The sequence below is a fragment of the Solanum dulcamara genome, chromosome 4 (genome assembly GCF_947179165.1).
Source record: "Solanum dulcamara chromosome 4, daSolDulc1.2, whole genome shotgun sequence".
NCBI classification, from domain to species: Eukaryota; Viridiplantae; Streptophyta; class Magnoliopsida; order Solanales; family Solanaceae; genus Solanum; species Solanum dulcamara.
Genome location: NC_077240.1, coordinates 28,102,724 through 28,119,856, shown reverse-complemented (window position 1 = coordinate 28,119,856; position 17,133 = coordinate 28,102,724). Strand labels below are relative to the sequence as shown.

General features: G+C 35.4%; 1 protein-coding gene across 1 annotated transcript; it reads left to right on the top strand.

The window, feature by feature from the left end:
- Positions 1–1,750: 1,750 nt before the first annotated feature.
- LOC129887178 (mediator of RNA polymerase II transcription subunit 33A) lies at positions 1,751–13,909 on the top strand. The gene is made up of 12 exons (XM_055962162.1): positions 1,751–2,333; positions 3,480–3,590; positions 4,104–4,448; positions 4,825–5,132; positions 5,230–5,321; positions 6,299–6,653; positions 8,273–8,483; positions 8,873–8,987; positions 9,472–9,633; positions 10,818–11,478; positions 11,801–12,007; positions 12,570–13,909. Exons 1-12 carry the CDS (start codon positions 2,059–2,061, stop codon positions 13,685–13,687), a joined length of 3,960 nt encoding a protein of 1,319 aa, XP_055818137.1. The 5' UTR covers positions 1,751–2,058; the 3' UTR covers positions 13,688–13,909.
- Positions 13,910–17,133: the final 3,224 nt, after the last annotated feature.

The following is a 17,133-nucleotide window of genomic DNA, read 5'->3' as shown; positions in this document are numbered from 1 at the left end:
TATTTTATACTAATTAACTCTAATTAATTATTAAAACTCTCATAACACCACCCATTCGCCCCCCCTCCCCCCCCCCCAACCCCCAATCGTCTTCCACCAAAATCAAATTCACCCTCATTCGTCTTCTCAATTATACCCAAGCACTCTCTATTTTTTCTAGTCAAAATATATTAAATGTTCTTGCCTATGAATTTAATTTGTTTGAATCTAAACAATTTGAGTGAAAGATAATTTCTATTCCATATCTAAAATGGAATAAAAAAAAAGTTTGACTTATAGGTTTTTAGCTAGAATTCTTCTTCTTCTTAATGAGTTTTAAAAGAAAAAAATCAAGATTTAAAATGGAGAATAAATGAAGGAAACCAAAGGTGGGGTGGGTAGGTTCCAAAGACACTTGAAGATTCATCGGGGACGAAGACAGTGGCCGGAGAGATTTTTCAATGTTATTTTGTGGTCTCACACTTTGAGGTTGTGATAAAAAATAAAGAATCATGTTGAAAAATAAAGAATGAAGAAAAAAGGATAATGAGTGAGTGTGAAGATGAAGAGGGTGGGTGAGTTGAAGAAGAAAAGATGTGGGGGGTGGGGTAATTTTTTTTTTATTTTTTATTTTTACTTCTGACACTCTATATTTTTTTTTTTTTTTGCTACGTCAGTTTTAGGAGGTAATAAATTTACTGTTAAATAATTTAAGTGTATAATAGATTCTCATAATAATTTAAATATGTAATCGACTTTTCGATATAATTTCAGAAAGAAATTTGTGTCTTTTCCCTTTTGTATTTTGTGAAAGTTGAAAGGGCTCTTTCACATCTTAATCTAAATCCTAAAATGTACATTGAATTAGACAGTGAGATAAGATTGATAATCCCATTTTACAAGAGTTAATGGCGGTCGGTACGGGGATGTGATCAACAAAAGTTAAAATAAAACGTTGATCAATCAAATAATGGGAAATAACTGATCCCATTATTATACTTCTTAAATAATGGAAAATATAATTTTGAGAAATGTATAATAAAATAATTTTATATTTTATCTCAAAATTATTATCTTTATCACTCTATCAAATAACTCCCGAAAATAACTAAGTTGATACTATGACACTTTCACCTTCTAAAATCCATATAAAAATTTAAGTTTTACGCATTGACGTAGTGCAAAGTATATTTACATGATTAGCTAGTATTTGATCGTAGATTTAACTATTTTTTTTTAAAAAATAATTTTTTTAAGTCGTATTGAAAAATAGTTTTAAAATTTGAAATTGTATTTGAATATACATTCTACTTGAAAAAAAAGAAGACGATTTCTGAGTGAAAGTGAAATTTCATACTAACTCTTGAAACTTGATTATTTTTTTTTGAAAATAAATTTTGAAAAGCTAACCAAATTTCATTACAAACAATGTTTTCAATAATTTTTCTTTTTTTAAAAAACTACTCCCAAAGCCTATTGCCAGAAGCTTAAATCATTTATTAAATAATTATTACATATTAATTTCTTGATATATTTGATATATATATATATATATATATGTTGTGGGTTGAAAGTTATATGTATGTTTTTTCTCTCAAAGTTTTGCCTTTCTTCTATGCATAACTATCTCTTATATAGACATAAGAGGAAAGAAACTAATGGACTTAAACTAGCATTGTGACCGAATATTCGGAATCAATAAACATATGGAAGTATCGTAATATATATATATATATATTCACTTAACATACAATTAAAAAAGAGGTTGAACTAAAATTCTAACAGCAGTCCATGCCTCTCATACCCATTTTTTTTTAATTACTTCATGGAGTTTGACATTCACATTTTCTGACCAACCACATCTCACCTACATATTTTAACTCTGTCCACTTGTCTATTAACCAAAAACGGAGCCAAAAAAAGGAAGAAAAAATACAAAAGAAGAACAAGAACCCCTGTTGTCTAGCTATCTATAGTCATGCCAAAACCTGCCTCTTATCTTACAAGTAGAGTCTCAAGAAAATCTCAACTCACTCTTGGAAACCTTTAAGTTATTGAAGAGCAAAGAGTGATGACATAATGGAGGTATCTGTGGAGTGCAGCCTCTGGGACAGTGTTTTGGAGTTAACTAAGGTAGCCCAAGAAAAGGGTGGTGATCCATTGGTGTGGGCAATACAAGTTTCTTCATGTCTTAGTTCATCAGGGGTGTCTTTACCCTCTCTTGAATTAGCCAATTTCTTGGTATCTCACATTTGTTGGGAAAACAATTTGCCTATAGTATGGAAGTTCTTGGAGAAGGCCTTGGTTCTCAAGATTGTCTCACCCATCATTGTTTTCCCTCTGCTTTCTAGCAGGTTTGTTGTTTTCATTGTCTTTTAGTTCCCAATTTGTTGATTCTTGGTGCATTTCTATCTTGTTCTTTGAGAGATTGAATCTTTTAGCTTTCTTGGGTTGTTTATTTGAAGTAATGCATTGTTGTAACAAATGTACCAAGGTCAATAAAGGTTTTTCAGGAGCTTTGTTAGATGATGAGTCCTGCTGTCGGAACCATGATTTTCGTTTGGGGGTTCAGAATATGAAAAGTAAACATACAAAGAATCCAAAGGGGTTCAACATTTAATATATATATATATATATATATATATATATATATATATATATATATATATAGCTAAAAAACTGTAATTTTCTGCCAAAGGGGGTTGGGATGAGCCCCTTGACCCTACCTGGCTCCGTCCTTGCTGTTGTTAATGTAAACTTGTGTCTGTCTCCTTGTGTTGTGTGTTGCTTCTTGTTATTCATAGGTGCATTTAATGTATGATAAAATGGGGAAAATGCTATCTTTGGTTGCTGTGGATATAGATGCTTAAACGTGTGCCTTCATTGTTGTAATGCACTATTTGTCAGTTTGTATCAAAATTTCTATTTGTTCTCTCTTTCTCTTGAAGGAAAAATAATTTTCCCAGGTCTCTGGCATAATCTTGTTGACCATTTAGGTGTGGATCTTTATGTGTCTCTCTATATTGACCAGCGCAAAGTATTCTGAAAGTTACTTAACCATGTTTGGAGCTTTTCCAGTGTGTATTAAGTAATAACAATGAGTAGCTTGCAATTGGTTCACAGCTTCCTTTTGTTTCCTTTTCGTTGTTGTTTAAAACTATGCTCAAGCTTGCAAACTGCGTCTCTGCTGTGAATCACGAGTTGGAATGAATACTTAAGGGGATTTTAATGGACATTTTGCAGTAATTATCTTTTACTTGTCCAGGTACTTAAGTTCCAAATTTCTTGTTTTAATCTTTCATCTTTTGGTATGTCTTTACATGTAACTTATAAACAAATTTTGGCCGTAAATATGTTTTTATGATGTTTGTTGGCATTGTGGAGTTCTTGTCAAAGCACTTTTGATAGCATCTTCATCATAATCCATTTTATTGTTTTTTCTTTTTGTTTCTGTGTTTGTAGCTTAATTTTTTACATTCACTTGCCTTAAATTTTTACAGGGTAATCCAAAATCGGCATTTGAGGCCAGCGGCATTTAGGCTCTACATGGAACTCCTGAGAAGACATATTTTCACTCTTAAAATCCATGTAAACATGCAAAGTTATAAGAAGTGAGTGGTTCTGTTGGTGTCACATTCTTTTTAATGCTAGTATTTCCCATCGAAAATCTACGCCTCCTGTGCTCCATGTTCTAACCCACTACTTTGGGATCTTTTCGCTTGGTAAGATTCAGAATGCTTATGGAAAGCCTAGGCAAGTTACTCAGTTTAAGGCATGGCAGATGATATCAGAGACTTCTCATAGATCATTAAAACTAGACAATTTTTATTGTAGAGATTAAAAAATATTACAAGAGTAGGGGAAAAGAATGATTGTTGTTTTTTCAAAATGTAGATTAAACCAATTGTATTTGCTTATATTTCACAAACTAGATGGTATATTGGCGAATGTTGCCAGGGATTTAGGTCTTGAGGTGACTCTGAATTTACCTTCTATGGTAGAATCTTCCATAACCCTTTTGTATTGTGTTCTCCCATCATTAGTTCCATGCTTAAGTAAATGCAATGCATTCCACAATTGATTCATTAGGTTGACCTGATTCCAAAATAATGTTCTACATGCAGGATTGTGAGTTTCTTGGATAGCGTCCTCCATTTGACTGAGGTATTTGGCATGCATGCTGATGAGCCTGGTGTCCTTGTTGTTGAGATTATCTTCTCAATTGTTTGGCAATTACTTGATGCATCATTGGACGATGAAGGGTTGCTCCAACTTACTCCAGAAAAGAAATCTAGATGGCCAACTAAGCCTGAAGATATGGAGATAGATGGTTGCATAGCTGATATGGAGAGAAATGAACAAAAAGAACGGTTGAAGAATTTAAATACTCTTCTGGCAATTGAGTTGATAGGGCAATTTTTACAAAACAAAGTAACTGCCAGGATTCTTTACTTGGCTCGCCAAAACATGTCAGAACTTTCTCTTCACAATCTATTTACGAACTCTACGTATTGTTTCAGTGTTATTTGATGTTTGTCTATGTTGAAAAGACTTAACAGTTTAGTTTTAGCTTTGCACGTCAAGGTACAAGTTTTGTGAGTTAGCATTATCTCACATGGCCTTGAATGCACTTACATGAAAAATAATGAAACCAATAGTACCTTAATGTAACTGCCACATGTTGAACCTTTATGTCTCCTTAATGATAGTTTCAAATCTTGTGTACCTTGACTACTCAAGCTTCATTTTGAGACTTACAATATCTATTCCTACTTCCTTGGAATGACTTTCTGAAATTTCACTCTTACTGAAATATCCAACTAATATTGTTCCAAAACCTGTCAGGCCTGTGCATTGGGGAGCTTTTGTTCAGCGTATACAACTACTAGCTGGAAATTCATCAGCATGGCAAAGCTCAAGCATTATATCACCCAAGGCACTTCTTCAGCTGGCATCAGATGCTCACAATTTAATCAAAGCAAATTCCTTACAAGAACATTATGTCAGAAGCACTTCCCGATCTCTAGCTACGTGTGCTGGTCTTTGCTTTGGGAGTAGCCGTTCTTCCCTTTGGCTTCCTCTAGATCTCTTCCTGGAAGATGCAATGGATGGTTCACAAGTTAATGCTACAAGCGCCATTGAAATTATAACTGGTGCAATTACTTTTTCTGTCACATGTCAATATAGAGTTATAGATAACTGTACTAATTATTGATGTGCCTAATAGAAGGTCTTGCTTTACTTCTGCAGACTTAGTCAAGTCCCTACAGGCAATCAATGCTACAACTTGGTATCAGACATTTTTGGGACTTTGGATGGCAGCTCTACGACTTGTTCAGAGGGTTAGCAAAATTCTTTTGCATTTAGTTTGTGCTTAATGTACTCATCTTTACATTTCTCCAGCTTAATTTCCAAACCTTAAATTTTTTGGGCTTCAAAGTAGTTGTACATTATTGCCTTTGTTTGACATGTATGATTCATGTGACATATTCATCTAGAACTTTTCATAGATTCTTTAAATATTTTCATCTTTATCTTGGAAAAATAAGGTTGAATATTTTGTATGATGATGTTGCAACATAGCTGAATAAACTATTTGGTAGAGAAAGACGAGAGAGCTGTAGACTAAATTTAGGCGATAAAGAGAATGAGGCTGATAGCAGGGTTTCAATCATTTTAGGAAGAAAGTACATAGGTTTGCTGTTTTCATTATCTCTGTCAAATGAAGGGCTGGCTTACATGAAAGCACTAGCTTTGGTGGTTGAGTTAGGCCCAAGTGGCATATCTTTACAAAATTTTGAGAATCTGATGCCACATCATAGCACCAATAGAGCCCCTTACATGGATTATGGAGTTCCGGAGAAGCTAATGTGATTTGCAGAACATTTCTCTATGGGCATTTATCAATGACAGATCTTTCTTAGTTTTCTTAAATTCTAATTCATTTATAGTCTATTTATTTGTTTGTTTATTATACTATAAACTCGTCACCAACTTTTGAAGAAGGCAAGTGTGAACCTGATTGACATAAGATATATCTTATTCGTTTTCTCTCAGTGTTGAATTCCCCCAGAATGGAAGAAGATGTTTTCAAGTGTTACCTAAACGATATTATTATTTATCATTTTTTTTGTGTGTGGATAAGTTAAGTGCTGCCTAAACAGTTGCAGTAAGCAAGTTTGCAGTGAGGGAAATATGACTACATTCCATGAGCACAATATTTTTTCCATTCAAAAGATTAAGATGATAAGATTTATTTCATTCGTTGTATAAAATCTTTTTATTTGTTTTTGATTAGTGTTGTTTCCAATTGTCTTAGGAGAGGGATCCAATTGAGGGCCCTGTACCTCGCCTAGATACTCGCTTGTGCATGTTGTTCTCTATCATAACACTTGTCATTGCCAATCTTATTGAGGAAGAGGAAAGTGAAGCATGTGATGAAATTGAATCCAGCATAGGCAGGCATATGGAAAAGCAGGTTGAAGGCACACGGTGTGGAGATGTAGTCTCTTGTTTACAGAGTCTGGGTGATTATCAAAGCTTGCTAACTCCACCTCAGGCAGTCACTACTGCAGCCAACCAGGCTGCTGCTAAAGCAATGATGTTTAGATCAGGCATCAATACAACTTCATACTTTGAGTGCATCAACATGAAGGATATGCCAACCAACTGTTGTAAGCACTCTCTTTTACATAATTAAATGGAGCTTGAAAGTCTAAGAAACCCGTGTTCTACCCCTTGTTTTACTCTGTTTACTGTAACAGAAATTCAGAGAGGCAGAATTGATGGGTTTACTGGGTTTCTAACTATAGGCTTGGGAAATGGTTTGGTTTGTCTAAATTCTATGCATGTTTTAGGATCTAGTGAATAGTATATGTCAATAGTATGAGGAAAAATAAGCTTTAAAATTTAGATATAACTCAAAGTAATTGCATTAATATGATTTAGAGGCAAGAGGAATGTCAAAAATTCAAGAAGATAGATATGATATACACCATTATAGAGAATAAATGTTGTTGGAAATCTTTGACCTATACATGATAATATAAAATATATATTGTCTGTGTATGTATAGCTGTGACCTAGAAATGGTGGTAGACTTGTGATGATCACAATTCTAGCTTGCCTGACGTGGGGCGTATATGAGTATGCTTTACATGTCATGGAATTTATTACAGATTCGCTTTTTCGTACCTGTTTCATTCCACTAATTGAGCCTATAATCATGTGCATATATACAACAACATACCCAGTATAATCCCACAAGTAGGTCTATGGAGGGTGGTGTGTGCACAACCTTACCCCTACGCTATGAAGGTAGAGAGGTTGTTCCCGATAGGCCCTCGACTCGAGTAAGCATATCAAAAATCAAGTATGTAAAGAAAATACAGTAGTGAAGAAGCCATGCTAAAAACAATTAAGAAGAGAACTGCAAACAAGTGTTTGCCGGATGCTCCAAAAGCAATGCATTCTTGAATGATCCGACGCAAGTGCGACATTATATTTGGAGAGTCCAAGCAACATAGGTAGCAACAACAAGTAATACGATAATGGAGGACAAGGAAACAACAGGTAAAACTAAAATCGAAGAATAAGATAATTGGAAAGTAATAATAACAATATTGATAAGGGAACTAGACAACGGTCGACTATCTATATATACTAAGCTTCTACCCTAATCCTCAACCTCCATATCTTCCTATATAGGGTCATGTCCTTGGTAAGCTGCAGGTGTGCCACATCCTGTCTAATCACCTCTCCCCAAGACTTCTTTGACCTACCTCTACCTCTCCTTATATCCACTACAACCAACCTCTCACTCCCCCTCTCTGGGGCATCTATATCAAAATCATATGCATATACATGTACACTATTTTCTACTGATGTTGTGAAGTCATTGATGGTTTGGTAGAAGATTATACAACACTTTACGATCTATTGATCCAAGATAAAGGTTGTGTTAGATGTACAAGAATAAGCATTTTCTACGATATTTGGCAATTGTTTAAACCTTATTTGATAGATCATTTTGCTGAAAAGTTTACCATCTGACATTGTTTCCATTCTTGACAAGATGCCTAACAATGCTCACTTTCTTGAAAGCTTCATTGTAATGTGGTGATATACTGCAGAAAGATGTTAATATTGTATGTGGCTAGAAGTCACTAATATGTAAAAATGACACCAGTGAAGTGGACGTTGTGGTGGTTCAACGTTTCTTGCAGAATTTGTTTATTTTGTTATGCTGTTGCTGTCCGATCACTGAAATCAAAGTTGAACTTTGGCCTTGCAGCTGGTAACCTGCATCACTTGATAGTTGAGGCATGCATTGCCCGAAATTTGCTGGACACTTCTGCTTATTTCTGGCCCGGGTTTGTGAATGGACGCATGAACCAGTTACCACACAGTATGCCAACTCAAGTGCCTGGTTGGGCATCATTCATGAAGGGAGCCCCGTTGACTCCAGCAATGATTAATGCTTTGGTTTCTGCTCCTGCTTCAAGGTATGCTTAGGTTAGCTTTACGTTGACAATTTGTTCCCTGAAAATGTCTAAGTTTCAATGATTAGTTCAAGAAAAACCAAGTTTATGCTGCAACTTATCTGAGCGTTGAAACTCTGTAACAATTGGAGCTTGTAATGCTGAAACAACAATGTGTATATTTGTGGAAAGGGCTGATGGTAGAGTTATACATAGTTGTCCTCTTATCCTACACAATGACTCCTAACTGCAGAAAGACAGATAGTAGTCAAAATCTATTGTAGTTTTCCATGATGGTAGCCTGGTCTTCAGTTGCTTTTTTCTTTCCTGAAGCCAGGTATATCAGATGCTCTTTTTAATTGATTTAGCCAAGGGTAAAGCAACTTAATTTAAGCTCATGGATTTAATGGAAGTTTAGCAGAGCTTGAGAAGATTTTCGAGATGGCGGTCAAAGGAGCAGATGATGAGAAGATAGCTGCTGCTACCATTCTTTGTGGAGCCTCACTAATTCGTGGTTGGAATATACAGGTAATATAAGCAAATAATTTGTTTCAGCAAATCTGTGATTCAACTCTATAAGAGAGGAAAATCTTTAGTTTGAATTGTGGATGCATGTGCTAAATGGTTCAGGTCTCAAGTCTAATTGAGCATTACGATCCTGATATCCATTACTAAAAGTATCATTAAATTTTTGAGACAGTAACAATTTGTATTTCCATTTCCAAAAAATCAAACCTGCCACAACAAGTTATAGGCTCCTAATTACAAATGTAAGAGAATATATAGGAAGATCTTCAATCCTATGACAAATTATAGGGATTCTAAGACATTCACAACTGATTCTAGATCCTCCATATACTCTTGTTTATACCAAAAATGAAATAATACAAGACAGTTCATCTTCATCTTCTGGATAGTGTTGCTCTTGTTCTGGAAGCATCTAAGCAATGTATCATGAAATTGTTCTTGTGGAAAAATAATGTGATACTTCCTTTTGGTTATGATCATGCAGGAACATACCGTGAATTTCATAACCAGATTGTTGTCTCCTCCAGTTCCTACAGACTATTCTGGTAAAGATAGCCATTTAATAGGCTATGCTCCAATGTTAAATGTCTTACTTGTTGGCATAGCACCAGTGGACTGTGTTCAGATTTTCTCCCTTCACGGCATGGTATGTTTGTTAAGCTTGATATAAGATGAAAACAGTTTCTATGAATGATGATAAATTCATTTGCATGGTTACACTACTCTTTCTGGACTATTTTTCTTGAGCCAAGGGTCTATCATAAATAGCCTCTCTACCTCTAAGGTAGGGGTAAGGTCTACGTATACTCTACTCTCCCCAGACCCTACTTTGTGGGACTACACTGGGTATGTTGTTGTTGTTGATGATGATGATGATGTTAGTTGCACTACTAACTAATTGATAGGTTTCACATCCAGACCTAACTTACTGTTTAGTATTTTATTGGTCATATAAGAGCTGCAAGAGAAGCAAAAGAACCAAGTTTTCTTAAACAAAGGGCCTTCATCTCAATTATGGGCTTCTTTTGGATTTTATCATTTTCAGCTGAGAAATATAGTCCAAGTTCTCAGCTCATTATGTGAACAAGTTGAGTTCATTCTCTGTGATAGATCACTTGCTTGATTGGTTACTTTTTCCTTTCTAAAATTCTAAGATAAAATTGAGCATTAGAGCAATGGTACCCTTGCTCTCTCAAAGTCTTGACTAGAACAGTCTTCTGAACGAGGTTTTCATGCACGAACTTTCAAAGATTATCATGCTGACATTGTATAGCATGACACAATGGTAGACCTAAACTCACGTGTCAGCTACACCCTTTACTTTGTTCTCTTTTTTAACCTGTGAAACGTAGTAATCCTAACACTTTCTTTATGTTCCACAAAGTGCTGTAAAAATTGGTAAGTTTGAGAAATTTTTAATGAGTAATTGGAGAACTTCAAAGTTTTCAGAAGAGAACATTTGAGATTTCTCTTCTCAACAGATTCTTGAAGCCAAAGAACAAATTAGTAAATCTGAAGTCTTACTAAACAAAAGAAATGAAAGAACTTAAAGATTTATTAGATGTTTCTTTGGATTGTGGGAGGAAATGTCACAATGTTTATTATTTTCTTACAGTCAAGTTGTATTCAAGTAAATGTGAATGGTAAGGCGTTTTAGCAGCATCCTACTCTATCCTTAACACGTCTTAGATGTCCGTAAATACTTCCCGGCTAAATGGGGGAACTCATTTTCTATCCATTTTTTATTTGATGAGAAGTGAGGGATGAGTATAATTTCGGAGTTTTGCATGCAGATATAAACTTCTAACTATTGATTTCTATTTTTTTCAGGTCCCACAACTTGCTGCTTCATCAATGACAATATGTGAGGTGTTTGGTTCATGTGCTCCCAATATCTCATGGACACTGACAACAGGAGAGGACATCTCAGTGCATGCTGTGTTTTCAAATGCCTTTGCTCTACTTCTAAAATTATGGAGGTTCAACCATCCACCTATTGAATATAGAGTCGGGGATGTTCCTCCTGTGGGATGCCAACTAACTCCCGAATACCTCCTACTAGTGAGGAATTCCCATCTTGTGTCTTCTGGAAACATGTTGAAGGACCCCAATAGAAGGAGACTAGCAACTGTTGCAAGTTCTTCATCTCCTAATCCAATATTTGTAGACTCATTTCCTAAATTGAGAGTTTGGTATAGGCAACATTTGGCATGTATAGCTTCAACTTTGTCTGGTCATGTGAATGGGAATCTTGTCTGTCAAACTGTTGATGTTTTACTCAATATGATGTTCAAAAAGATTAGCAGGGGAAGTCAGAGTTTGATCTCTATAACATCTGGAAGTAGTAGCTCTTCTGGAACTGGAAGTGAGGATACTTCTCTGAGGCCTAAATTACCTGCTTGGGACATCCTCGAAGCCGTTCCTTTTGTGGTTGATGCTGCGCTAACTGCATGTGCCCATGGAAGACTTTCTCCTCGTGAACTGTGCACAGGTTAGTCAATACATGTAATAGATGACTCTTTTAAAGTACATCTTCCTTTTAACCTAAGAATCTGCAACTCCCAGATCATCCACTTGCACATCTCAGACTGAACTAATTAGCAATTAGAACTTCACGTTTCAACAGACATCTCTAGGAATTTGATTATAGTTGCTTCCCTGTAAATATGTATATCATTTAGTATGTGTTAAAGCATAACTTCAAGGGGGAGGAGGGTTAGGAATTTCAGGCTCTTTGACAATGTCTTTAATTCTCATACAGACTCTAAAATCATGGTTCTACATTATCAAATATTTTCACATTCACATTTCAGGTCTTAAAGATTTGGCTGATTTTCTTCCTGCATCGCTAGCAACCATTGTAAGTTACTTCTCTGCTGAGGTCACTCGTGGAGTTTGGAAACCAGTTTTTATGAATGGCACTGATTGGCCAAGTCCTGCTGCAAATCTCTCCAATGTGGAGGAACAAATCAAGAAAATTTTAGCAGCCACTGGTGTAGATGTCCCAAGCCTTGCTGCAGGTATTTCCCCATTACTGACAGTGATTAAGAATGTTACTATCTCTATTGAATAAAGCCACATATGTTGCTTCATCTTCTCCTGAACCACAAATAGACTCAAGTCTGAAGCTAAATGCTTCCTCCATTCCAAGACGAATGAAACAAGTACTATTTTGGGGAGTAGTAATATTTTCTTTGACTACACCTTTGTAACCTTTTTATAGTCGTTGTAACTATAAAAGTTTTTATTTCCTTGTATTCTTAAAAAAGTTTTTAATATGTATATTTTATTTCAGAAAAGATTAAGACACTGATGTCTGAATTTGCGCTGAAAATTAAATCTGCTACTCCAAACTTTTAACATTCTATTTGGAAGTAAGGGAATATCGAAAGCAAGAGTGGCAAAAGATTTCATGAAAAACATTTTAAAGATAACAAAGCTCTATGTGTCATTTCCTTCTTGCGAAACTTACGTGTAATTATATTTGATTCTGTAAGAACTGAAATCATCTCTATTGTCTAGGCTCAGAATCTTTCTTCAAATTTTTGTACTTGATCATTGAATTCCAATTTTTTTTCCCAGGCGGAAGCTCTCCAGCAATTCTTCCACTGCCATTGGCTGCATTTGTCAGCCTTACTATAACATATAAACTTGATAAAGCCTCCCAGCGTTTTCTCAATCTGGCCGGCCCCGCTCTGGAGTCGCTTGCAGCTGGCTGCCCTTGGCCATGCATGCCAATTGTGGCTTCTTTGTGGACCCAAAAGGCAAAGAGGTGGAGTGACTTCCTCGTTTTCTCTGCATCTCGAACTGTCTTTCTTAATAACAACCATGCAGTCATTCAGCTTCTCAAAAGTTGCTTCAATGCCACCCTTGGTTTGAACTCTTCCTCCATATCAAGCAATGGTGGTATTGGTGCACTTCTTGGTCATGGATTTGGATCACATTTCTATGGTGGTATTTCTCCAGTTGCCCCAGGTATTCTGTATCTACGAGTTTACAGATCCGTCAGAGATATCATGTTCTTGAGAGAAGAGATTGTTTCACTTCTGATGCAATCTATAAGTGATATAGCACGCAGTGAGCTTCCAAGACAACAATTGAACAAACTGAAGATACCCAAAAATGGAAAGAAATTTGGAAATGTGTCGCTTGCTGCAATAATGACAAGGGTGAAACTAGCTGCCTTGCTTGGCGCTTCTTTATTATGGTTATCTGGTGGATCAGGGCTGGTACAGTCATTAATAAAAGAGACTCTTCCCTCTTGGTTTTTATCTGTTCACAGCTCTAATCAAGAAGGTGACAAGGGTGATCTAGTTCCAATGCTCAAAGGGTACGCACTGGCATACTTTGCAGTACTGTGTGGGGCTTTTGCGAGTGGTGTGGACTCGTTGTCTATGGCATCAAAGCGACGTCCAAAAATCATTGGGCGTCACGTTGAATTCATAGCCAGTGTCCTGGATGGCACAATATCACTTGGTTGTGATCCGGCTACTTGGCACGCCTATGTGTCGGGATTTGTGAGCTTGATGGTAGGTTGTACACCAACTTGGGTGTTTGAAGTGGATGCAGAGTTGTTAAAGAGGCTCAGTAAAGGCTTGAGACAATGGCATGAGCAGGACCTTGCTCTTGCTCTGCTTAGCATTGGTGGGGTTGGTACAATGGGATCAGCTGCAGAATTGATCATGGAGGCTTCATCATAGTATTTCCTATTAGTTACCATAAGAAATTTTGTAGGTAGATTGTTATTGGTAGTTAAACTAAGTGTTCACCCAAGTAACCTTGTGTACAGTTTGAAGGTGTAACTCTACTTTGTGTTTTTAGGCTGTTTCTTGATGGGAGGGAAGTCATGTACATTGGGTATGGAATATAACTTTTAGGTTTGAACTACTAATGATAATCTGAATGTGATTAATGTTATTCAATATAGTAAAATAGAAATACTTTTAAGACGAAAAGAAAGACAGTATTCGAGTCCACAAAATTAACTATGTATTCTTAAGGAATTTAATTCCTTCATTGCACCTGAAGTTATGAATTATTTTCTTCCAAGATAAAATGGACAAACTGTTAAAGAATTAATGGTACCTCAAACTTTAATAATTTCAGTAAACTGAAAAGGTAGTAACGAAATTATACAAAGACTCAACTTTGTTTGAAAAAAATATATGTAGGAGGGGAAAAATTTGATGCAGAAAACTGAGAGAAAGCCTCTCTATTTATAGCTAGCAATAGGGCTGTACAGGGCAAACTGATAAACTGCACCAAACAGACAAACCGAACCAAACCGGAAAAAAAACCCGACTAGTGGTTTGGTTTGACTTGGTTTGGTGTTTGAAAAAAAAATCCGACCATTATAGGGTTGGTTTGGTTTTAACTAAAAAAAGTCAAACCGAACCCAAACCGACCCGATTATAGATATACTACTTTTAAATTATGTTATACATAAAAATATTTATTAAAATGTAATTTATAAATATTTTTTAAAAACTTTTCATAATTTTTGTTTTCTTTCTTACATTTAGATTTGGACTTGAGAAGCCCATCTAAATAATATACAAAAAAAGTCCATCTTATAAAGTTATATTATAAAGTTAAAACTTCAAACAATGTTCTGCGTCCATCTTATATGTTGATATTTTGTACTAGAACTCTTTTTAAGAAGCACTGCTTTGTGCTTTTTATTAGATACTATGAAAAACCCGAGAAATCCGAAAAAACCCAAAACCCCAAAAAAATCCGAAAACCCCCAAAAAACCGAGAAAAATTGATATCGAAAAACCCGACTTTTATTGGTTTGGTTTGGTTTATAAATTTAATAATCCGACACAAATGGTTTGGTTTGGTTTGGTTTGTAAAAAATCCAAACCAACCCGGTCCATGTACACTCCTAGCTAGCAATAGGTGCAAACTCACGTATTTAGAACAATCTTATTTGTTCAGAACATGCATGGTGTCTTTTAGAAAAATAATTAATAAATAATTCAGTGGATTAATATTAAGAAAAAATTATCATTCAATCACATCATTTATTGAAGCCGAAGCCGAGTGAGTGACGACGACGGCACGAGGGGGCACCTTCTACTTAACTCTTTAAGAGCTAAAGAAAGTGTTTCCTAATATAAGGACATAACTTGTCCTTTCTTCTACCAATGAATGTGAAATGACTTTTCATTTTCCCTTTACTTGGTTCTCCAACATTTCCCAATTCTCATTTCCCAATTCACACCTTACTTAAAAAAACCAATCCCCCGCATGAATGGGGAATGACTATCGTTTAAAACATATGCATGAAAAACTATGTGATTCGTAAATAAGGATTAATTGCATCTCGATAAGTAGGTTTTCCTTTGAACTTTCCATAGTGAACATAGATCAGATATACTCGATCAATCGGTAGATTTGATATCTTTGAACCGTCGAGCTTTAGTGTATACCTAGACAACATAAGTCACACAATTAACCCTTTAACTGTTTTTGGTTCTCATTGTTTTGTTCATTTAAGCTATGAACACTTCCGGGTTCATAAGTGGGTAAAGAACTGGCCTTACCGGATTCTCCTTGAAGCGGCTTACACTTTACACTTATAAAGATGATTTCTAAATGTGTTATCCCATAGATACATTATTTGGTATACCATGTATCAAACTTATAACTCATTAAAAAGTCCTAATGTCTTATCCTTGTTAATAAACATTGTCTCATCATGAGAACAGACCATAAAAATTATTTTGATAATGTTGAACCGTCATCAATGACTTTGTTTGATCTTCTTGAACCTAGATCTTGGGATGTCCGGTCTCTTAGGTAGAGTTACCACCATGATGATTTGTCCTTGGCCATAGTTCCATTCTCATTAATGATCTCTCAACTCCATCTCTAGTTAGATCTTTTGTAAGTGGATCTGACACATTATTCTTTGACTTTACATAGTCAATTGTGATAATTCCACTAGAGAGTAATTGTCTAATGACATTGTGTCTTCATCGTATATGACGATACTTATCGTTATACATAACGCTCTCAACTCTTCCTATTGCAGTTTGACTATCACAATGTATGCATATAGGAGCCATTGGTTTGAGTCAAAATGAAATATCTTCTAAGAAATTTCGGAGTCATTGAGCTTCTTCACCGGGCTTATCTAAGGCTATGAACTCAGACTCCATTGTAGAGTGAGCTATACATGTTTGTTTTGATGATTTTCAAGTTATTGCTCCTCCACCAATGGTGAAACGTATCCACTTGTGGACTTAGTTTCAGTTGACGTAGTAATTTAATTTGCATCACTTTATCCTTCAGCAACTGTTGCATACTTATTGTAATGCAAAACAAAGTTTTGAGTGTGTTCTAAATACCCCAAAACTCATTTCATTGTCATCCAATAATTTTGGCTGGGATTACTTGTGTATCGACTCAATTTAATTATAGCACAAGCATTGTCTAGTCGTGTACAGTTCATGATGTACATCAAACTCTCCAACACTCTGACATAATCCAATTGAGATTAACTTTCACCTTTATTCTTAGCAATATCAAGGTTCACATCAATTGATGTTTTTACACTTTTAAAGTTTAAGTACTTGAATTTTTCAAATACCATTCAGATATAATGATATTGAGACAATGCTATACCTTGAGGAGTTTTGTGAATCTCAATTTTCAGTATCAAATCGACAAATCCTAGATTTTTCATATTAAATTTACTAGCAAGCATACATTTAGTAGTATTTATGTTAGCAATGTCGTTACTCATTATCAGCGTATCATCCACATATAAACAGAAAATGACAACATTATTTGAAGTGTTTTTAATGTAAACACATTTGTCACATTCATTAATTTTGAAACCATTTGACAATATTGTATGATAAAACTTTGAATGTCATTGTTTGGGTTCTCATTTTAGTCCATACAAAGACTTAACAAGTCGGCACACCTTCCTTTCATTTCTAGAATCCATGAACCCTTTCAGTTGTTTCATATAGATTTCTTCTTCCAAATCTTCATTTAAGAAGGCTGTTTTGACATCTATTTGATAGACCATCAGACCGTACACGGCAGCAACGCTATTAGCACTCACATAGGTGTAATTCTAGTTACCGGTGAGTATGTATCAAAGTAATCAAGACCTTCACGTTGTTTATAT